We start from the raw sequence: 23,077 nt of genomic DNA, 5'->3' as shown, positions 1-23,077 counted from the left end.
TCTTTGGATACAGATGGTAATAGTCTCTGATGCTTCTCTTGCTTCTATGTCTTCCCTGCTAGCTGTTTCCAGTTTTGGCATTACTTTGGCCATGGCTAATTTTTTACAGCAGTGGCTTGTATGTGAGGATGGAAATAGAAGGTGGTACTTGTGAAATTGGTTTGGTCCAAGACTACTGGGCCATCACATTGTGAAATAACAGTAAACAACCTCAAGCCCAGTCCAAGCTGAGCCCTTGTGGCAGCACCAAAAAGTGATGCGTGTTTCACTGCTAATGGTTGGGCATCACTGTCCTTATTGTGCCACCACATAAGGTGGCTTGGATAGCTTTACAGTAGAGCTAGTCCTGGTTCCTCATCCCATATATGTTTGTATTTGCTTCCATATTAAGTGGCAGAAGAGATGTTTCTGTATCTTGGTGAACAAACTATGTCTGTGTAATAGCTTGACTCTGTGTTTACTAAGGGGGATACTGAAGTTCAATTAAACAGGAGAGCAACATACCCCAGCTCCTATAATACTGGAGTTTGAAGGGGTAGTTGAAAGCCCAGAGCAGGCAGCAGGAGAAGGTGTCAAACTTTCCCACGTTCTTTTTCTCAAAAAAAATATTTTTTAGCATCACTTGAAGGAAATTAGGGTATTTTTAGTGGAGATGGAATATGTGGAGAAGAATTCTGCATATCCCTTATACCTCCCTGCTTTATATATATAAAGTCTGACGTGAGTCTGTTGCTGTCATGTCGGTAATTGTCATGCCTTTGGGTAATTACAGCCTAGCATTAAGTTGTGTTTCAGATAAGAACCTTATAATATGCTAGCCAGCTCTGCAAAATGCAGGGTTCGCCTCTGAAACTGAGCAGAACTGAAACGTGATTGTCTGTAGTTAACGATTGATAAATACCCAGCAGGCTTTTTGTTGTTGTTTTCTAATGATTATGTTACTGAACACTAAGGTATGTTTCAGAGATATGGCAGGGGTGTACCTGGCTGTGCTGAGAGAGCCTGAAATCTAGTTGAACCCCGTCATGATGATCTTGCTATACATCCATGATGGGCCAGGATTTTTTTTTAAATAACTGTCATGTAAGGAATAAATTAGCTGTGGAGGTGTCACCATGTTAGCTAAATTTTGGGGATACATTAATTCTGTGGAAGCTTGCAAGGACAGACTTCATCATGTAGATTCAGGTTTCCTTGGAAGAGCAAGGTCTTTCAATGGTGGTACCTTGACTCTGGAATGCCTTCCCTCTTGAAGTTCCCTTGATGCCTGCTTGGCTGTCTTTTGAAAAGATGTCTCTGTTTCTAGCCCGTAGATTCTTTCATGAACATCATTTTTAGTTTTATGCTGTTCATATGCAGTGGGTATATTTTTACATGGTTTTATTTTATGAGCCCTCTGGAGTAGGTCTTAAAAGTCTGAGAATGATAAAGAGAAAAGTTCACATTTAAAGAAAAGTAATTATGATTTGCAAAATTGTTGTTATTTCAACTGATGGGTTTGTGGGTTTTTTGCCAACTACAGTCTTCAGGTATCCATTTCCTGGCTATCCCATTTCTTAGGATGGTCTGTCTGGCATTGACCAGAGGCTGGGCCTTTTTCATCATGGATCCTGCTCTGGAGAATGGACTCCCTGAAAAGCTGAGGGAACCCCCCCCCCCCTTAGAGATCTTCAGGAAGTGCAAGCCTTGCTTGTTTGCCGGGGCACCTGAGGGGGCGTAAATGGCAGAATAGCCCAGGATAGCCTGATCTCAGGAGCCAAGCAGAGTTGGCTAGAATCTGGATGGGAGACCAAGGAATTCCAGGGTTGCTGTGCAGAGGAAGGCACTGGCAAAAGCCCCTCTTGCCTTAAAAACCCTACAGGGTTTCCATGAATCAGCAGCTATGTGACCTCACTTTACACACACACAAATGGCAAACATTCCCTTATGTGGGGAGAAAGCAAAGGGGCACAAGCGAAACCTGTTCCCAGCCTTCATTGCCCCGAGCCAATCACTGTAAAGCTTACGTCTTTCTCCCTGAGTGCATCCGGGTGACTTTTCTTGGTTATGCCAGTACAGTTGCCAACAGGCCTGGAAGAAAGTGTCCTGCCCTTTTAACAGAGGCTTAAAATGTGGAAATGAGCACTTGAAGTGTTTTATTGCATGGAGGTAAATAACAGGACCTGCCTAAGCCTCTATTAGAGGGCTAGGGCACTTTGCTCCAGGCTTAGTGGCTGCCCTACATGCCAGTGTGGTGGAATGCCACAGGCTTCTCTTTAATAACATACAGCTAATGTGAAATCTGTATTTCAGTGTCTAGCCTTTTGCATGTTAAAACTACTGAGGCAGAATACTGAATAAGAACAATATTTTCTAAGGTTTGAGAAATATATTATTATCTTTTACAGTAGTTCCTCTTGGGGATCACTTTTGTGAAGGAAAAAATGACTTCAATTATCAAGCTGACTACCCTCTCAGGGGTGCAGGAAGAATCTGCTCTCTGCTATTTACTTCAAGTGGATGAATTTCGCTTTCTGCTGGACTGTGGTTGGGATGAGAATTTCTCTATGGACATCATTGATTCATTAAGAAAGTGAGTAGAGCCTGCTTTTTTACTCAGAAAGGTGTTTCTTTGCAAATAATTCCAAGAACTCTTCTCAGTCAGGTCTTCAGAAGCATCTGGCTAGCCCATGCTGGAGGGTACAGCTCCTGTATTTTCAGTCAGGGACTGTGGAATGAATGCCTTTGAATAGCATGGTGCTTGCTTCTGAGTAGACCTGCTTAGGGTTCCTCTCGGCATTTACGAGCAGTCCAGAAATTTAGGAACAAGACTTTTTAAGATCATGACAGTTTCTCACATTTTAAAAGTGTGACAGGAGGACTGCAATATATAAAAATAGACAACTCTGTTTGTCAATACCACAACAAAAAACAAGCCTCTAACCCTAACCTTACTTGTTCCCAGTTTCTCATAATTTCCTTACTGCTTTAAAAAGCTCCATTTAATTGAATGTTGGAGCCAGTATAGAAAGCAACTGGTTAAGAAACAAATTGATCTGCAACCACTGAATACTGTAAAGATAACACATAAATATACAATGAGAAGAACTTCATGCATGTGCATTTTGTGTCTTGCAACAAAACCTCTTCTCATGTGAAATAATACAAAAACTTTGTAGTTCTACAGAGGATCACTAAGAGACTCTACAATAAAATCTTTGCTGATAATACCAGGTGCTACAGTGAAATTTCTTGATGCCCTGACACCTGGGATTTGTTGAGTCCTGTTCACATTATTTCATGTGTTAGACAGATATCAGTAGTTACCTGCTTGTATGTTTGGAGGATCATGACATAGTTATAGTGGTAAATATTCAAGGTTATTATCAGAGGGAGTTCAATTTCCGTACCATAAATATTATCCTTTTACTCCCTCCCCTCACAGAATGGCTCTTATCTATATTCAAAGTGTGCAGAGTTTCACTGTATGTTGTGTTACGCTTAGATATATTTGCCTCGATTTAACAATCTATTCTAAATCAAATTGGAACACTGCAGATAAAGACCAATTACTATACATACATAACCTACAAGGTGTCCCATGTACATGAAAAGCAAGAGCAAAGCCCCTGCTCAGAATTCCCTTATGAAGAAATTCAGCATGCTGAATCAGGGCAGATTCACAGTACTTTTGTGCCCAGGTACCAGAGCAATCCTGTATAAACTGGCAAGGGGAATATTTATCAAAATTATCTACTCAGTTTACATTGTAGTATGTGGACATTCTGTGTTGTCTTTGTGGTCTAGAATCAGTGCCAGTTTTGCATGATTGTGATGCTTTTTTATATATTTCCAGTTGGGGAGGGGAAATGTCACTGTATTAACTTCCTTTTGCTTTAAATTCAGTTCCTTCTGTCCCTGGAACCAGACATGATCTCAGTTCGCTCTGTACTGCTGTGCTTTTTTAAAACTAGAAATGCATCAAAATATTTTTTGTTTAAAAGCTTTGATGTGTTTTTCTTAATTACATATGTCACACAGTAGGCACCTAGGAGGGCCTTCTACTGGCTGCCACCACTCTGGTAAGGGTCTACATGGGAGGGCCCAGAGCACCCAGCCACCCCTGTATCTTCGTTATTAATATTAATGATCTCTTAACTGTGGCCAGGGAGACATGAGGACCCAAGCAGTATAACAATGAGAGTTTATTTAAAGTGCTCAAATAATAAATGGGTAAAAACAGTGACATATATATACAGTAAAGTTGGGGGCAAATAAACAGAAGCCCTGCGCAAATCACTAGACATTACCTGCTCTAATACCAAACTCACCGCCTTGGGTAAGGGATCTCTCCTACCTTCTCTCCTGCAAACTTTCCCAGAGAGAACACACCCTGTCTGTGCTTGGCTCTTCTATGCTCTCCTCCCAGGTCCCACCCCTCTCTGGGCTAGTTTCCCTCCAAAACCTTGCCACCCAATCAGAAGGGATCCTGGGAGATGTAGGCTTTCTTTAGTAATTTCTCAGCTGGCTTCTATGGAGCCTATTGGCCTCACTAGGCCCAGGATCATAACACCATGTTTGATAGGTCACTGAAATTATGTAATTTCTCAACTGTTTCCTGTTGGTTTTCTTGTAGACATGTTCACCAGGTTGATGCAGTGCTGCTTTCACATCCTGATCCTTTACATTTGGGTGCACTTCCATATGCAGTAGGAAAGATGGGGTTGAATTGTGCTATTTATGCAACTATTCCTGTGTACAAAATGGGCCAGATGTTTATGTATGATCTCTACCAGGTAAAATTCATTTGGAGCTTGCTTCTCTAGCAAACCTGATTTCAATTCTGGCAAAACTTGACTAGCATCTAAGAATATGTTTGTGTTTTGGTTTTTTGCTAGTCACGCCACAATACAGAAGACTTCACATTGTTTACTCTGGATGATGTGGATGCAGCTTTTGATAAAATACAGCAGCTAAAATTTTCTCAGATTGTCAATTTGAAAGGTAATCTGCGCGGGAAAGAGCTTTGTAAACAACAAAAGAAATCTCTGACCTAAAAAAAAATCATCCTAGAATACTAAAGATGTCACACTTTGAAATGGGTGCAACTTTAAAGGAAATGGTGATTGTTCTAAAAAGAACGTTGTGTTTCCACACTTTTGAATTTTTTTTTTCATGCTGCATTCCTGGAAAGCAGAACTTGCAAGAGGGGAATGTCTTATTCAGACATGACACTGCACGGGTTCACATTTCCCTGCCTGCCTCTCATGCACAGATTCTCCTACCCCTTCCTCTTTTTTTTGGAGCTAACTTTGATTAATGTTAGGAGTGCACCAACCTTGGCCATGGTTAGATGCAAATCAAGTGTCTGTTCATGATGCTATTCACAGAGTCTTTTAAAAAAAATGAAGAGAGTTGAAGTATGTGGACTGTGTTGGGAAGGGTAGAATGCATTAACCTATTGAGTCTCCTTACTTTTTGGTAAGAAATCAGGAGATGTTACGTCCCTTAATATACATATGTTGCTACTGGTATGCAATCTTACATTGTATATTTAGATTATGCATTTTTTGTCATGTTATGTATTATTACATGCTCTGTAGTCACTTTTATATGGGCTTAGATGCACTGTATCTATATGTATTTCACAATACACCTATTTTTATTATTGCACCTATAGTACTTTTATACTTGGTTTTGTTTGTCTTCATAGGGTTTTTTCCTGTATCTGTTTCCTTCTATTTTTGTCAGCTAGTTCCAAACAATATTTCATTTCAAATACATACATCCACAGTTTACCTTCTGTAACCATGGTTTGGTGTGATGTTTGAACTGAACATGTATTTTTAACATTGCAAAAATAGATCTCTAAAATATGGGAATTATTTTTATTTTAAATTTTATTTTATTTTATTAAATTTATATCCCGCCCTCCCTGTAGCGGGTTCAGTGCAGAATTATCAAAGCTTCTGAAATTTCTGTTCTAAACTATAGGACTATTGCAGAATGGGCAAGACCTATCTGTTAACAAAAAAATCTTTTGTACATCATACCCTTATGTCCTAGCATACCTGTACATAACTTGCAATGCCAACAAATACAGCCAACACTGGTCATTTCTATAATGCTGTAGCTTGCAGTCTGACAAATCTTTTGTGGTGTGCAAGTAATTTGAATAATTAGGGTATTCTAGCAGTATGGTTTTAGGCCCAAGTAGTAGCCTCAATTCAGAATAATATCATACATTAATCCCAAAGATAGACCATTATTGAAGCTGACCAAATGCATTTGGTCTTCCTCATTGATCACAGTGGTCTATCTTTGGGATTAATCTCTGATTTTATTCTAAATTGAGGCTATTACTTGGGCCTATATTTGCTTTTATTGAATTTGTAATAAATACATGTAGATTTTCATTTGTAATAAATACATTGATATTTTTGTATATTTGATAAGATGCTTTGATTTTCGACACAGAACTATTGGGCCCTTTATATTCTGAGTTGCTTAAGCTTTTGGCTCTTAATTCAATAACTCTGTGGCATTCATGCTCTGCTTTTCCTGCTTTGAGGTCGATGGACTGTATTAACTTTCTGATTCTGAAATACTGATCTTACTCTCTTAGGGAAAGGGCATGGCTTATCCATCACGCCATTGCCAGCAGGCCACATGATTGGGGGCACAATCTGGAAAATTGTTAAAGATGGAGAAGAAGAGATAGTTTATGCTGTTGACTTCAACCACAAGAGGGAGATGTATGTACACTGTTGGCTCTGGTGTTTCTGATTTCTTTGGCCTTGCAGTTAATATAGTCTTGCCACTTAATCCACAGATATTATTTGTCATTATGCATACATAATCATAAGCACACCATCATGGAGGGTGGGGGATGACGCATTTCCATTCGGCAAAAGCTTCTTGTCTTGTTGTGTAGAGGTGATTCTGACTTAGCACAGGTTTATTTAATTGTATTTATTAGTGCAGTTTTATCCTGATCTCCTTCCAAGGATCTTGCTCAGGGTGTTGTTCATGATTCTCCTTTCTCTGTTTATCCTCACAACCACTCTGTGAGGTAGATTAGGTCAGGGGTTTTTTTGTAGCAGGAACTCCTATGCATATTAGGCCACATACCCCTGATGTAGCCAGTCCTCCAAGAGCTTACAGTAGGCCCTGTAAGAAGTGCCCTGTAAGCTCTTGGAGGATTGGCTATATCAGAGGTGTGTGGCCTAATATACAAAAGAGTTCCTGCTACAAAAAAAGGCCTGGGTGAGGTTAAGCATGTGAGACTCCTCAGGGTTAGCCACGGAGCTTCCTTAGCAGAGTGGGGATTTGACTCTAGATTGACAAACCTGTAAACTCCCACAATTCAATGAGTCCTTGCATGTGGCAAAGGTTTTTGTACATTGGGTAGCATTTGGATATATGAGTGTTTAGAAATAGCTGTCCCACTTTATAGATTGCAAGCTGTATTTGGAGACCTGGGATTTAAAAAGTGTTGCAATATGGCTGTTGAGGGTAAGGATGCATTTAGATGGTCTGAAGTGTAATTCTTCTCTAGCTACTATTGCTTACACAAACTGTGTGCCTTAAATGACAAATAAATCAACTCAACACAAATTGACTTAAATCTGAAATGACCCCCCTGTCATCTTGATGGACGAAGGAGGAAGCAATCCTCTATTTAATGTATTGTATTTTAGATATTCTTGAAATAAATCAGCATATTTCTAAATTACAGTATATACCTAAATTGGTATGGAGACATTTACATGATGTTTAGGGGGAAAATGATAGATTGAGATTTATTTTTAGGAAGATGTGGTGTTCTAAAATTTGCTTGTTTGGGATTTTATTGCAGTGCTGTTTTTGAGTTTAGGAATGTTCGCAACTGATCTTACAAAAAGACAGCTAGTTCTCATGACTGTTCCACTTTTTTATATCACACTTCTATCCAGTTGCATATTCTAAAGATGAAACATGATGGAGCCTGATATTTGTCATATTTCCAGAGGGTAACTTTCACAACATAGATGTAGAAAGGAAGCTACAAAAGCCTGGTGGGAGGAGGGACTGGAGAAATTTGAGGGGGGGAGTGGTTTAAAACATCTCTTATGAAATATGGGGTTCAATCCAGCCATGTTTCTGCTGGCAGAAGTGGATTAGTTCCTGACTTCATATTTCTCAAACTGCACCATGCAACTACTGAAGAACTGTTGGTAGAGAGCGGTGGGACCTCTGTGGTAAAAAGTCACAGGAGTTAGACAACTTTAAATGAAGATGCATGGAAGATAGGTTTATCAGTGGCTACTAGTAATGGTGACTATGGGGAACCTCTACCTTCAGAGGCAGGGAACCTCTGAATCCCAGTGCAAGGAGACAACACCAGGGGAAGGCTTCAGCCTCTATGTCTTGTTGTTGACCTCTGAAAGAAATGGTTGGCCACTATGTGAGAGAGATCAATGGGCAAGAAGGACTACTGGTCTAATCCACCAGGGCTCATCTTACCTATTTATGTTCTAATGAGTTGGTGGCAGCAATGAATAGAGGAACTGAGGAAGACAACCCTTCTCTCTTTGGTCAGCAGAATGTTGGCTGAATCTAACTCATTTTGTCTTTCATTGTAATTAAATGCTTCGAGGATAGGTTTTAAAAGGTTTTAATTTTGTTTTGCTTCCTCAGAGTGCTTAGTAGTAACATAGTATGGGACCTGTGGATCCATTTATCTAACAGCAGTGTTTTCTCCAGCATAAGGAGCCCACTACTGATGCAAATAATACAACCTTAGTTTAAAAAAATCTGAGCCATTAGGTGATTAGGGATACTGTAGACATATGCAATTGTCAGATCCTCTTGCTTGCCTGTTAAAGAAAATGTCTAGTACAAGGGTGGCCATTCTGCGGCCCAGGAGCCACATGTTTCTTTCACACATGTGTGGCTCTCAAAGCTCCCACCACCCCATCAGCTGGCTTGGAGAATACATTTAAAGTTGCTTTCTTTCCACCTCTCCTTCCCCCCCCCCAATCTATTTGCCTTCTTTCCTTCCTGTGGTTCTCAAACATCTGACATTCATGACTTGTGTTTCTCAAACATCTGACGCTTATTCTGTGTGACTGTTACATTAAGCAAGTTAGCTTATCCCTTGTCTAGTATATGGAAAGAACAAAAAAGGGACAGAGCCAGTGTGGCATTGTGTTTAGAGTGTCTTAACCTGCCCAGATTCAGATCCCTAGTCAGCCATAAAGCAAACTGGATGACCTTGCTCCAGTCATTGTCTCTCAGGTGGACCTACCTCATAGGGTTGTTGGGGAATAAACTGTGAGGGGAACACCATGTACACCATGCTGAGGTCCTTGGAAGAAGGTCGGGTTAAAAATAGGTGCAGAAATTGATTCTAATTAGAGAAAGAGCTTGCCATGTAGTATTCTGAGGAATATACTGTTGTTTAAGTAATAACAATGTGGTCATTAGGTGACTATCCTTGTCCACAGTTGTTGCTATGACACTTAGTGTCTACAGTCCAACGTTACATCAAGCTGACTTAAGTTTGTATGATGTGCTGAATCCATCTTCTTTCAGGGCTCAAACGCATGCCTCCTCCTTCCCACACCATGTGACAAAGGAGGAGTCCTGGTTTAAAGCTAACTCTGGTTAACCGAAAATGTGCCTCTATTGCTGTTCATTCTCTTTCACCTAACTAGAATTCTGATGTTATCCAAGAGTAAACCCTGGTTTAGAACCCAGTTTGTGCTTGGAAACTGAACCCCAGTTGATATTTGTATGCCATGGGTAGCTAGAGGAAGTTTGAAACCAGTGTTCTTATGTTGTACCTGAGAAAGGAGACACAAGTCCAGCAAGACCCCAGCTTTGTGCTTTATAAATAACGTGTTGGAGGGTTGCACAAACATTGTGTGTTTACAGATGCAATTTTTACAGTTTCCCCTCCTTGTGGCATCTTGTTCTGGAAGGTTCAATGCTTTTTTTGAGGGTCTAAGGGACTACTGGGGGGAGAGGGAGGCAGTAAAACATGGCTTGCATGACTTCACTCCATTAATCTTGGATTGAAGGAAAAAGGAAAGGTCCCCTGTGCAAGCACCAGTCATTTCTGACTCTGGGGTTACGTTGCTTTCACGGCAGACTTTTTATGGGGTGGTTTCCCATTGCCTTCCCCAGTCATCTACGCTTTCCCCCCAGCAAGCTGGGTACTCATTTTACCAACCTCGGAAGGATGGAAGGCTGAGTCAACCTCAAGCCGGCTACCTGAAAACCCAGCTTCCACCGGGGATTGAATTCAAGTCGTGAGCAGAGCTTAGGACTGCAGTACTGCAGCTTTAACACTCTATGCCATGGGGATTGAACTCAGTAATAATAACAAGGGGCTGCCCTTGACTCAGATTCAGAAGCTGCAGCTGGTGCAGAATGCTGCAGCCAGGCTACTAATGGGGCTCCCTCAGCAGGAGCACATTCAGCCTGTGCTGAGGGCACTGCATTGGCTGCCTGTTGCATACTAAATCTGTTTCAAGGTACTGGTATTAATCTTCAAAGCCCTATATGACCCAGGACCTACCTATCTGCTGGACCACCTTGCCTCACATGTTCCCCAGAGAGTACTTAGATCAAGTTCTCAAAATCTTCTGGTTGTCCCTGGGCTAAAAGAGGCTAGGTTAAATTCCACCAGTGCCTTCTCTGTGGCAGCCCCAATAATCTAGAACTTCCCAGAAGCCATCAGGGCCCTGTGGACCTGTAAGACTGAATTGTTCCGGATGGGAGGGACAGTGGCTCAGTGGTAGAGCATCTGCTTGGTAAGCAGAAGGTCCCAGGTTCAATCCCCAGTATCTCCAACTAAAAAGGGTCCAGGCAAGTAGGCGTGAAAAACCTCAGCTTGAGACCCTGAAGAGCCGCTGCCAGTCTGAGTAGACAATACTGACTTTGATGGACCAAGGGTCTGATTCAGTATAAGGCAGCTTCATATGTTCATGTGACATCTAAATGGGAGAGGGCTGCCACCCCACCTGGATTAATCTTGTATTAATACCAATTGCCTAGGATTCAGTGGCCTTGGAGAGAAGATGACACCATATGATCCTGCCTATAATAGCTATAGTAGCACCACTGATTTTGTTTTATTGTTATGGTTTTAATACTGTTTACTAATGTTGCCTCTGTTTATTTTATGTTGTTAGCCGCCTTGAGTCTTCACAGAATGGGTGGAATATAAATGTAACGTAATAAATAATAAATAAATAATAAGAATTAAAATAACTGCTGTGTCAGAAGTGAATGTAGGAAGCTGGCCTGTGGTGAAATTGATCAGTATGTTCTAGCACAAGCATGTGTGTTACGTAAACAGAAATTTTATTACATATTGTAGTTCTGCTTTTTTTCTTTGTTCAGGTTAATCAGGGCATTGAGTTTGGTCTAACTTCTTTTTCAGCCACTTGAATGGATGCTCCTTAGAAATGTTAAGCAGGCCCTCCTTGCTTATCACAGATTCTTTTAACGCTACTTACGTGCAGCCGAGACGGAAGCAAAGAGATGAACAACTGCTGAGTATGTGTTTTTGCCATTTCAGCTAGAGTACCGATAATGGGAATATTATCTGTTTGTAATAGAATTTTAAATCTGAGCTTGGATTGCACATGGATTACATGAAAATGGGCAGGCAGTTTGGTCTCTTGATGGGATTGTGAGTCCAGTCCCTTCACCTTACCCTGGCTGAACAATTATCAAGAAAATGAAGAGCTTGAGATGTTTATGGCTATAATCAGAAGGTCTGGTTATGCCTTTTTAAAAAGAAAATCATTATTTGTTCTCTTTAGCAAAATCAATACAACTTGGCAAGTAAATATATTGCCATTTAAGTACTCAGACAGAGATTTTCAAAATTGCTTTTGTAGATGTTATTATCTGAGAGAGTGCCTCTTCCTAAATCCTCATTAAAACCAACTGCTTTGAGTTCTATCTTTTGAAGAGGGATCAATCTGGAGACATTATCAGGGACTTTTCTATGTGATCCCAGTGCTATAAAGCATCTTGTGTAGGGGAACTTGTTTAAAGCCATCTCTGCAGGCATGTAGGGAGGTCATAAAAATCTTCCTTTTGAGACTGGAGGAATGAATTGGTGTTTTCCTGTGTGTGGAATTGGGAGTAACTTTGGCTACCTTTTTATATATGAAATGTTAAATGAAGGCTCATGCTGTTTTGTATATTAGGGGTTTGGGATGGTAGTGAGATAAATTAGTTAATATTAGTTTGGAAGCTGAATTTTAATGCATTAAATGCCTGTGGTTTGCATAGAAAATAGAACTTCAGTCTTTATTCTCAAAGGTTTCTCTTCTATGTATGGGAAGAAAAAACTGTTTTGTTACTTAGGATTCAATAACTACTGTTTCCTTATTGTGCTTGCTTTTGTATCTCCAGCAAATGTCTTGGAAACCCTGAGAGGTGATGGAAATGTCCTCATAGCAGTGGACACTGCAGGCAGAGTTTTGGAACTCGCTCAACTGCTTGATCAAATATGGAGGACAAAAGATGCAGGTTTAGGAGTCTACTCGTTAGCACTTTTGAACAACGTCAGTTACAATGTTGTGGAGTTTTCAAAATCTCAGGTTTGTTTTGACAGTACGATGCTTGGCTTATTTATCTCACTTTTTTCAGTTGTGTAGCATTCTACAGGGAGGCAACTGGAATGGTGGCGAATCCTCAGTATTGCAGGGAGAGTTTACATTATCTCAGTACCATTATATTAGGTAACAAAATCCACATGGGAAGATAGTCAGTAGTATATATGGGACCAGTTCCTCTTTATTACTTAACTAGGAGTAACGCCCGTTGTGAAGAAAAATACAGTGGGCTCTAGAAGGAGGCTCTGGGCGCATGCCCACCACCCTTGCTGTCTTACCACCTACCCAACTGAAGGCATTGACTTCTTCCCCCAAAACTTCAAGGGAAGCTGATCTCTGCTATCTAGAAAACAGTTGTAATTCTGAGTGATCTCCACCCCTCATCTCGATTGACAACAGTGGTTCCCCAGGAGGAAAGGCCTCTCCCTCAGAGGCCTATAGTGATACCTTAGGAATTTCCCACCAACCTGGAAAGGTACCACTAAAGGCCTCTGGGTGAGTGCCCCCCCCCCTTGATGTTTTCCAACCCACCCAAGTGAAGGCATTAATTCCCCCTCCCCCACCTCAAGGAGAGGTGATCTCTGAAATTTCCTAACCTGGAGTTGGCAACCCTGTAGCCTCTAGATAGGAAAAAGACAGTCTTCACGGGGAGTGGGGGACCAAAGCAGCTTACATCATTCTCCTCATTCCTCTCCCTGCCCCCCGCCCCCCCCGGTTGATCTGAACAACAACCCTGTGAGGCTTCCCTATCTCATCAGACAACCATCCTGGGGTGAGGCTGAGAGGAAGATGGAGAGAGGGAGTGAAAGACAGTAAAGGTGAACAGCCATGCCCTCTGATGCTGCGTCGGACTTCCTGGCTATTGCAGTGGCCTTTGGAGTCTGCATGTGTTAGGGGGCCATCCATGTGGGCTGTTGATAGAGCCTTTTGTGAGGCTGCAGGAGGTCTGCAGCCCTTTCTGATGCCAGTTGACAGAGAAGAGCTGAAGATGTGGTTGTCTCCTCATTCCTCTCCCCACCCCCCCCGCCCCCGTTGATCCACCAGCAGGAGGTGGAGGCAAAGGAGTCAGCCAATGGGAAGCTAGAGATGCTGACCGACATGTGATGGGTCAGAATCAGCTTTGCTGGCTGGCAGCTGCCACTCAGGCAGGAGAGAAGAGCAGACTCAACCACTGGTACATAAATACTCTTGATTAATAGTTTGACGGGCCAAAGGCTTTTCCATACAGTCCCACTGAGCCCCAACGAATCAGGATGATCCAATTTGCTACCATGTCAGGAGAATTATACTACATGATTTACTATCTTCTGTTCATGAGGGAAGGGTCAATAGCTTAGTGGGTACTACATACAGTTTGCATTGTTTAACTTGATAGTATGCCATGCCTTAGATGAGGGCTGTCAAACTCCCGGCCTGCCCAGGACTCCAATCAGGCCTGCAGCAATTTTCTCTGCCCCCTTCCTGTCCTCCCCCTTTGAAGCTCCAAGGCTGCCAGTGATGTTCCCAGCTCTTCCTACCTTGTCTTTGCCTGCTTCACCTGGAAGATCTTCTGGGCTTGCAAAGCTGCAAAGAAAATGCAGAATGAATTTTCCATTAAGGTCTCGGCACCCAGATAGACTGGCTTATCTGGGCCCAGAGACTGTAATGGAAAATCCATCTCATGTTTTCCTTGCACTTTTGTCTGTGCTTCAGTGTATTTCAGTGGAGTGGAGCTAAAGTGTTTTTACTTTTGCAACATTTATAGCCAGTTAAAGCTCTTTGAAAATAAAGGGCTGATGCTTTGAGGCAGCTTTTCTGCTGAATGGACCTGAGAACTGGTGCCTAGCAGTGCTGTAGCTAGGATTTTTTATGTGGGGCTTTTTAAAAATTCAGGGGGCACTTCCAGTTGAAATAGACAATACGAAGAAGAACGATAGTCCAGTGCTTTAATTGACATATTTGACTGTCTTCATATGATCCTGAGTGGTATGTAAACATTGTATGTAGAGATACCAGCAGAGGTATATTTGGCCGCTGTGTGACACAGAATGTTGGACTGGATGGGCCATTGGCCTGATCTAACATGGCTTCTCTTATGTTCTTATGTTCTGTATCAGGATTTACTGTGCCAGGAAGATATAGCAATTGAGTAATTATGAAGGGGTTGGATTACCTGCTGATTTTTTCCCCCTTTCCCCCCTGCAGGTAGAATGGATGAGTGACAAACTGATGAGATGCTTTGAAGATAAGAGGAACAATCCATTTCAGTTCCGTCACCTCTCTCTCTGCCATGGGCTTTCTGATTTAGCTCGAGTTCCTAGCCCCAAAGTTGTCCTTGCCAGCCAGCCAGATCTGGACTGTGGATTTTCAAGAGACCTATTTATACAGTGGTGCCAGGATCCCAAAAATTCAATCATTTTGACATATAGAACCACTCCTGGAACACTAGCACGCTTCTTGATAGATAATCCCTCTGAAAAAGTGATAGACATAGAGGTAAGAATGTGCTAGAAATATTATTGAAGTACATGTCTTATTAAGTCTTACATTGGCCATAGTAAAAATTTACTGTTGAAGCTGTGTCCATCTCTTTTCCAACAATAAATAGTGAACATAAAACTCCACTCATCTTTTTGGTAAAATAACATTTTGATAAGGGTGTCCTAATGGAGATATGTTAATCATAACATTTAGAATGGTTAAAATTACCTTCGGAGCTTTGATGAAGATACTAACATTTTGTAAAGTAAGTGCAAATAATCAGTGTAATAGCACTGAGAGAAATAGCATAAGCAAAATGTAGCTAATTAAGAGCAGTGACTATTATATCTTGCATTCCTCAATATATATCTTTTTTAATGCAAAGGGAAATGCTTCACCTTGATCCCATTCTCTGCTTTGAACCCTAGATTCTGCAGAGAATTAACAAATTATTTTACGTATAATGTTGCAGTAAATGCTGGGGAGCCGCAAGCTATTTTTACTCTCTAGTATGAATTCCTGTGTAGTGGACACATTGCAACTCATAGCTCTTTCATGTGTTACATTTTAGGTATAGATCTATGTATTCACATGCCCATGTGAATGTACTCCTTGAAACAGCCTCCCAGATTGCCAAAACTTACCACAATGGATACTTATTTTAATGCAAAATATGAATATAGAAGTTTCATTTCACATATAAACTATTTAAAAGTATTGCAAATTAAACCATCAAATTTTTGGTCTTGTGGCTATCCAGTGTTTCTACCTGAGTTTTAAGACACAAGAGTTCATTGTAAACCCTAAGTATGTGAGCTGTTGCTTATATCTTTTTCATAGACATATCTTTTTCTTTTAGCTGAGGAAAAGGGTCAAGCTGGAAGGAAAGGAACTTGAGGAGTACCTGGAGAAAGAGAAACAAAAGAAAGAGGCAGCTAAAAAATTGGAACAGTCCAAGGAGTGAGTATTCCTCTGCCTTCTGACCAGAGTAAATACAACTGTTAGAAATGGTTCAAAATGCTGGTGAACTGCGGTCATGCTAGCAGTCATCTGATTACTCCTACTGCTTGGTAAGTTGGATAGCACCAACTTTTTCAGCCACTTTGTCCTTAAATTTGTAGCAACTGCTTCTCACAATGTGCAGTTAATAAACACCTTCAGAAAGTGACAGCAATATTGACATGTAGTGTGGGCTGCTGTTTTGCTAGTTACTTTCCCAAAATAATGTATGGTGTAGAATTTTGGTTCTGGTGGATATTTATGAGCTCCCAGTACTGTAGCATTGCTGAAGCTAAATGGTGGTAGTCACGTGTCTGGATAGGAGACCCACAGCAGCCACTCTGAGCTTGTAAAGAAAGAACAGGCAAGATGTGTAACGGTTATCTGTTTTGGGCTCCCATTGTAGAGCAGATATTGATTCCAGCGATGACAGTGATGCAGAGGAAGACATTGATCAACCTTCTCTTCATAAAACTAAACATGATCTGATGATGAAAGGTGAAGGTAACCGGAAAGGAAGTTTCTTCAAGCAGGCCAAAAAGTCTTATCCTATGTTCCCAGCCCCAGAAGAGAGGATTAAATGGGATGAATATGGAGAGATTATCAAGTATGTGGGTTCCAAGAAAAAGGATATTTTGTGTGTGTGTGTGTGTAAATTTCTGCAGAAAGAGGGTATGTACTTGTTTTTAATATAGAGAAACCTAACTGATGGGTACCTCATGAAATATATTAAGAAGCAGGTGTCTTAAATGTATAGCATATAATCAATCCAGGGCACTTTGGACTTTTTTGTTTTAGTTAGGCTGCAGTCTAGTGCAGTTATTTATACATATTATAACAATGCATTGTGTTAAGGCCATTGGACAACTACCTTAGTTTATATGTCACTTCTAATGGAAACAAAGTATTGTTTTTTGTCTTAATAAAAAAACACCACAAAGAATGCCTGGCCTTTAGAAGTATGCTTCAGTTCTACCAAAAGCTTCTCTACCTTGTATCAAACCTAGATAGCAAATCCCATTTGTTGTTTTCCTGGCTTGGATCAATACTCTTTTCTGAGCTTTGATGGTGTTACTGTTGTTGGTTCAGCAAATCTAATGGTTTTATTTATGCATATTCCCTTCCTTCACCATCCTGTTTTTTGGAAGTCCCCTTAATTTAGCAATAATTTTCCTTCTTTGTTTAGACCTGAAGATTTCCTTGTTCCTGAACTCCAGGCAACAGAAGAAGAGAAGAACAAACTGGAATCTGGACTCACAAACGGAGAAGAGCCTATGGATCAGGATTTAGCAGATGTTCCCACCAAGTGCATCTCAACAACAGAATCAATGGAAATAAAGTGAGTATTGTTATGGACAGAAGGCTGTCTCACCCCAAAGGGAAAAACAGTCACTCACTTGAGCCTATGGGAATGCTACTCCAGACTTTGAGAAGAGGGGTGGAATGTTGGAGGGAAGCACAGCAGGAGTTCATTTCTCTCCTCAGGGAGAGAGCAGTGAGAGCTCAGGCCTGGCTCAGGAAAAGAGACAGTGAAGGGTAACTCTTCTTGGTAGTGTTTCAGCTCTGCTTCTGACAGAGAATAGATTACCCAGTCATTAGGCCTGTCTCTAGCAATGAGCAGACCTTGTGCCATTTAGGCTGGCTCTTGGGGAAGGTCAGGATGGTGTGGGTGGAATCCTGTGTGAGTGTGTTAGGATTTAACCTCTAGTAGTTTGTCGGTAAAAGCTTGTTTATGCTTGAAAGTATTCAAGAAAATTGAAACTACCCTCTAAATTAATATGCCTCAGCCAGATTTCTCTTTTATCTATCCTGTGCTTCTGCCCTGTTCATGGAAACCAATCTGTAAATAAACAAATCTTCTTTGTTAATATGTCATTCTTGCCTCAGTGACCTCCATATTCTACTTATGTACCACAAAACTTACCTCACAGCAGCGAACCCAAAGTCTAGGCACTTGCTACCTTTAGAACACCTGGCATCTGAAGGGAAGATTTATAGGATAAAATAAACCTGGTTCTCCCCCAAATCATAGGAGGGGTCCTTCAATTTAAAGAAACAGCCTGTTACAATTATATTCAGATTAGTTGCATCTGGAAAGCTGTGTTCTTATTTATATAGACAAGTATGCAATACACTCATCATTTCAGAATTGACCACAATACTGTTTTCTTTAAATCATTTCATATCTTGCACTAACACTAAAAACTTCACCCTTTTTAAAGCAAGCTTATGTTTTAAGAAATGTATAGATAATAAAATACAATCATGAACAAAGTGTTAAAAACCATATGCAAGAAAATCATCAGCAAATGCATAATGAAACCCTGAATATATTCCAGGCTTTCTTTTTAAAAGGAGGCAAGAAACCAATACTGTTCCCCTTCAAACAACAATAAATCAACAAAATGATTTTGAGAAAAGATGCATCTTGGTGCCAGAAACTCAAAAGTTTCAGCACAAGGCGAATGAATGAACACAATGTTAAAATGACATTGTGATAACTATGGAATGGATCCAGACAAAATTGGCAGTTTCTGCCATTTTCCTCTTTGTGCCTCAGACCCCCACTATATACCGTAATTCCTTAAGAGTCCCCTGTCCCCCAAGGAGCAGCATTTTGTCAAGATCTGTGGGCTGCACTGTGAGGAGGGAGGCAGGAAAGTTCTATACCACCATTTGAAAATTTAGTTGGAGCCAGCCCATTGTGTTTTATTTGTATAAATAATTTCTACCACTGAATTCCCATCTTTCGTGATTCAGCAGTGTACTGAGCTGATGTTTGCAGTGAGAGTTCCATTGTGGCATCTAGATTTTCCTTGGTTTCTCACAATTAAGATTCAGTCAGCATTTTTTGTCCCACTGTATACCATTCAGAGAGGTCCTTGGTCTGCTTGGTGTTCTACTTTCCTGAGCAATTTGTTATCTGTAGACTTAAGTATCCTAATGTTTTCTCAAGAAACACAGATAAGTTGTAAAAATGTTTCAATTGCACTTATTCCTATCTATCTCCATGGGGAACCCCACAACTCACCTCCTTTCATCATAAAAAACTTTCCATGTATTCCTTTATTTCAAGTTTGTTTATCTTTAACCAGCAGCTGTGATTCATAAGAAAACCTTATCCCCTGATTGGGAAATATTCTTAGGAGTCTTTGAACAAGGTTTGCTTACATTAATGGCTTCTTTTGAAAGTCCAAATATTTAATACCCCTAATAACACTCCCTCTCTATTTTTGTCATCCTTAAAAGTTTGTAAAAGGATGACAAGCCAAGGCTTTGGAGTGTTAGAATATGCATAATATAAGACAGTAGAACTGCCTTTTTGTTAAACTATAATATTAAAATCATTCTGTTCTGAACATGAAGTAATAGAGTTAGGCTGGCACTGTGCGGCAGCCAAAACCATACCCAAATGACTGCTTTGTACATTTCAATGTGCTTGAACACATGCTATCCAGTTTTTGCAGTGACAAAAACAGTGGCAGAAGTGGCTCAGCTGCATTAGAGGAAGGTGCTTGGAGCTGGGACAGAACTGCTGATTAGTTGTTGCTGAGAGATGAGGGCCTGTTTGTCTAGGACTGATTGCTAGCCCCACCCTCTATTGTTGCTCTGGCTGTTGAGTCAAAGGTGGGTGGGGACTTGAGCCTTTAAATTGCAAGAAAGTGGAAAAGGAAACAAGGGGATCTGCTATTTTGGATTTGATTCTCACCAACAAGGAAGAATTGGTTGATGAGGTGGAAATAGTGAGCACCCTGGCAGTAATGACCATGTGATTTTGGAATTTACAGTCTTAGGGAAGGGAAAAGCTGTATGTAGTCACATACAGAAGGTGGTGGGTTTCCCTTCCTTGGAGGTTTTTAAAAAGAGGCTAGATGGCCAACTGACAGCAATGCAGATTCTGTGAAATTAGGGGAGTGGGGCAGTATTTGTGAATTTCCTGCATTGTGCAGGGGGTTGGACTAGATGTCTCTCGAGGTCCCTTCCAACTCTGTGATTCTCTGAAAAGTTAAATTGTTACTTCATGTACTTATATGATCTTTGTCGTTTGGGGTTTCTCTATAGATATCTAATTCATCGATCATTGAGTCTTTTATCCCCTTTGTGTTACATTTTAGAGCTCGTGTTACATACATAGACTACGAGGGACGCTCAGATGGGGATTCCATTAAAAAAATCATTAATCAGATGAAGCCCCGGCAGTTGATTATTGTGCATGGACCACCTGAGGCCAGTCAGGATCTTGCAGAGTCTTGTAGAGCTTTTGGTGGAAAGGACATTAAAGTTTACATGCCTAAACTGCACGAAACAATAGATGCAACTAGTGAGACACACATATACCAGGTAAGATGCTGGAACTAAGTAAGGGGTTAGACAGTTTGTTAATAATATTTTGAACAAACTTGTGGTTAACCCCATCTGGGGCAAATACCAGTTATTCCCAGGCAAGTAGTTTGTTAGAACCACTGTTCAAACTGTCCTGTGACATGTAGGTTGGTGCAGAGAAGATGGTTTCTTGTCACACAAGTTATTACAATGTTGTTTTTTATTCACCTGTAGGCTGGTTTTATTGCATATGCCCAAGATCCCCAACCTTTTTGAGTCTGCAGGCATCTTTGGAATTCCAACACAACATGGCAGGCACAGCTACAAAATGGCTGCCACAGGAGGCAGAGCCAGCGACCCTATGGCTGGTGCAGCTTACTTGCAGTCATACAGTGAAGATCTTTGTCGTGTGGTGGCAGCTGTTGCCAGTGTAACACTTCTAAAAATCTACCCAGCAAATCAAATTTTCAGTGATCAGTCCGAACCTTTATTTTATTTTTTTTCCCAAACCTTTATTAACGAAAAATGCCACTTGGCCTTGCCTCCTGTTTAAATACACTTGGTGGGCACCAGCAAAGTTCTTGGCAGGCACTATGGCACCCAAAGGTGCCACAGTGGAGACCTCTAGTATAGGAAAAAGGAGATAACACTCGATAATTTTCTCTCTTTGTTTTTCGCTTCAAGAAACCTCGCCCCACTCTAAGCCCTTTATATGGGAACACTGACCAGTAAGGAACAAAGGCTCAGTAATATGATTAAAATGAATGCAGAAATGGTCTAACAATCACAATGTGAATCATTAACAATTAAAATACACAGGGATAAAACACATAAAGACAAGTATGATTCTAGGACAGTGCAAAGAAATCAGAAGATGCATTGTTAGACAAAGGTACACAATAATTTATACAATCATCTCCTAATCACAAAGTTAAAAGCTAAACTAAACCTTCTGAGTTACTTTATATTCTTTACCATTCATAGCTACCTGCCCCCTTTAGTTGCCTTCTTCCACCAATGGGTGAAGATTTTTTTTTTTTACTGGTGTTCTGTCAGTGCTCTTTCCACCCTGAATTATGTTTTAATTGCTGTTTTTATGTTTTTATATAAGTAGCTGAGCTTTGGTTTTAATTGTTTTAATTATGTGTTTTTGTTTGATTTTAATGGTTTTAAGGTATGTTTTTATTATGTTTTAATCTGTTAGTTGCCTTGCTGGGGCTCTGATGAGGGCAGAAGGGCAGGATATACAATTTGTAAATAAATAGGTAATAATAATAATAATAACAATAATAACAACAAACCGCTTCAGGATTTAGAGAGCCAATTTGGTGTAGTGCAGTGTTTCCCATTTGCAGGGTCACGACCCGGCACTGCGCCACAGAAGCTTCAAAACCGGGTCACAAGAAAAGCCAAAGCTAGCCCCGCTCCCAACAAAGCATGAGCTCTGCTATGCTTCCTTCCTTCCCCTATCTCTATGTTGTGCAGAGAAAAGCTAGCCTTGAAGACTGACACAGGCTGCAAAGCCTGAGCTCTGTTTTCCTTCCTTCCTCCATCTCTGTGACACAATTCCTGTCTCCCAGCTCCACCCCCAAATTTTAGTGGGCCATGAAGAAGATGTGTAAAAATAACTGGGCCACGGGGAAAAGAAGTTTGGGAAACCCTGGTGTAGTGGTTAAGTGCGTGGACCTGGGAGAACTGGGTTTGATACCCCACTCCTCCACTTGCGCCTGCTGGAATGGCCTTGGGTTAGCCATAGCTATCACAGAGGTTGTCCTTAAAAGGACAACTGCTGTGAGAGCCCTTTCAGCCCCACCCACCTCACAGGGTGTCTGTTGTGGGGGGAGAAGATAAAGGAGATTGTAAGCTGCTCTGAGTCTGATTCAGAGAGAAGGGTGGGGTATAAATCTGCAATTCTTCTTCTTTGGAAAACTAGTGATAAGAAAGCACTGAAAAGAAAGAGAGAGAAAAGTATATAAAGAGGGATGAAGGGCAGAAAATGGGAAGCTGTTGCTGAGAATTTGCAAAAGCCTGCTATTAAAAATGAGAGAAGGGAATCCTTATACCAAAGGCATCAGAAGTTTTGTTGAGAAAGAAAATGCTTCTGCCATCTGCATCTTGCACTGCACTTTTTATACCTTTTTCATTGCCTGTTCTTAGAAATTACAATTTGTTCCCTTCCAATTAGCAAAATTTGTTTTCCAATTGTTTTGGAAGATCAACATGACTGATATCTTCCAAGAAAGCTCCTTCCTTTCCTTGTCCATTGCCCTCATAATTGTCTATTCCATCCTTATCACCAGGCCAGCATGCAAGGTTATTTGGGTTCATTCATTATACAGTCAACTTACTGTTGTTAAACTTACCTTATACTTACATTAGGTGGCATATTCTTGCAATACAATTGATAATCAGCCACATTGCTACATTATAATCTTCACATGGCTTCCACCACTTCTCAGCTCCTGAAATCACATGTTTTAGATTCTTCATATTCCCTGTAGATTCCCTATAACAGGCCAAATTCATGGTTCTTCATAATAATAACCTACAGAGGTCGGGGACCAGGACTGGTAACTGGATTAACATAATTTATGTCGTAGGTTGTTGCATCTTCTACACAGCTGTTAGCCTTACCCCAGTATACAGTGAGTTGAATCTCGCAGTGATAGTGTAAGTTGTTGAGGGCCATTCCTGAC

At 40.8% G+C, this 23,077-nt stretch overlaps 1 protein-coding gene across 1 annotated transcript in view; it reads left to right on the top strand.

Moving 5' to 3' along the window:
• The window catches only part of CPSF2 (cleavage and polyadenylation specific factor 2), a 28,532-nt gene that overhangs the window by 2,158 nt on the left and 3,297 nt on the right, over positions 1 to 23,077 (top strand). The window contains exons 2-12 of the mRNA XM_060261874.1: positions 2,388 to 2,572; positions 4,616 to 4,775; positions 4,878 to 4,983; positions 6,605 to 6,734; positions 11,411 to 11,526; positions 12,397 to 12,584; positions 14,784 to 15,074; positions 15,919 to 16,019; positions 16,465 to 16,665; positions 17,245 to 17,397; positions 20,174 to 20,399. Coding sequence (XP_060117857.1) covers positions 2,424 to 2,572; positions 4,616 to 4,775; positions 4,878 to 4,983; positions 6,605 to 6,734; positions 11,411 to 11,526; positions 12,397 to 12,584; positions 14,784 to 15,074; positions 15,919 to 16,019; positions 16,465 to 16,665; positions 17,245 to 17,397; positions 20,174 to 20,399 — 1,821 coding nt within the window. The 5' untranslated portion in view covers positions 2,388 to 2,423. The remainder of the gene's footprint in view (positions 1 to 2,387; positions 2,573 to 4,615; positions 4,776 to 4,877; positions 4,984 to 6,604; positions 6,735 to 11,410; positions 11,527 to 12,396; positions 12,585 to 14,783; positions 15,075 to 15,918; positions 16,020 to 16,464; positions 16,666 to 17,244; positions 17,398 to 20,173; positions 20,400 to 23,077) is intronic.

This window comes from Heteronotia binoei, chromosome 21, assembly GCF_032191835.1.
Source record: "Heteronotia binoei isolate CCM8104 ecotype False Entrance Well chromosome 21, APGP_CSIRO_Hbin_v1, whole genome shotgun sequence".
NCBI classification, from domain to species: Eukaryota; Metazoa; Chordata; class Lepidosauria; order Squamata; family Gekkonidae; genus Heteronotia; species Heteronotia binoei.
Note: the sequence above shows the minus strand (reverse complement) of the source record. Positions and strands in the feature narration are given on the sequence as shown.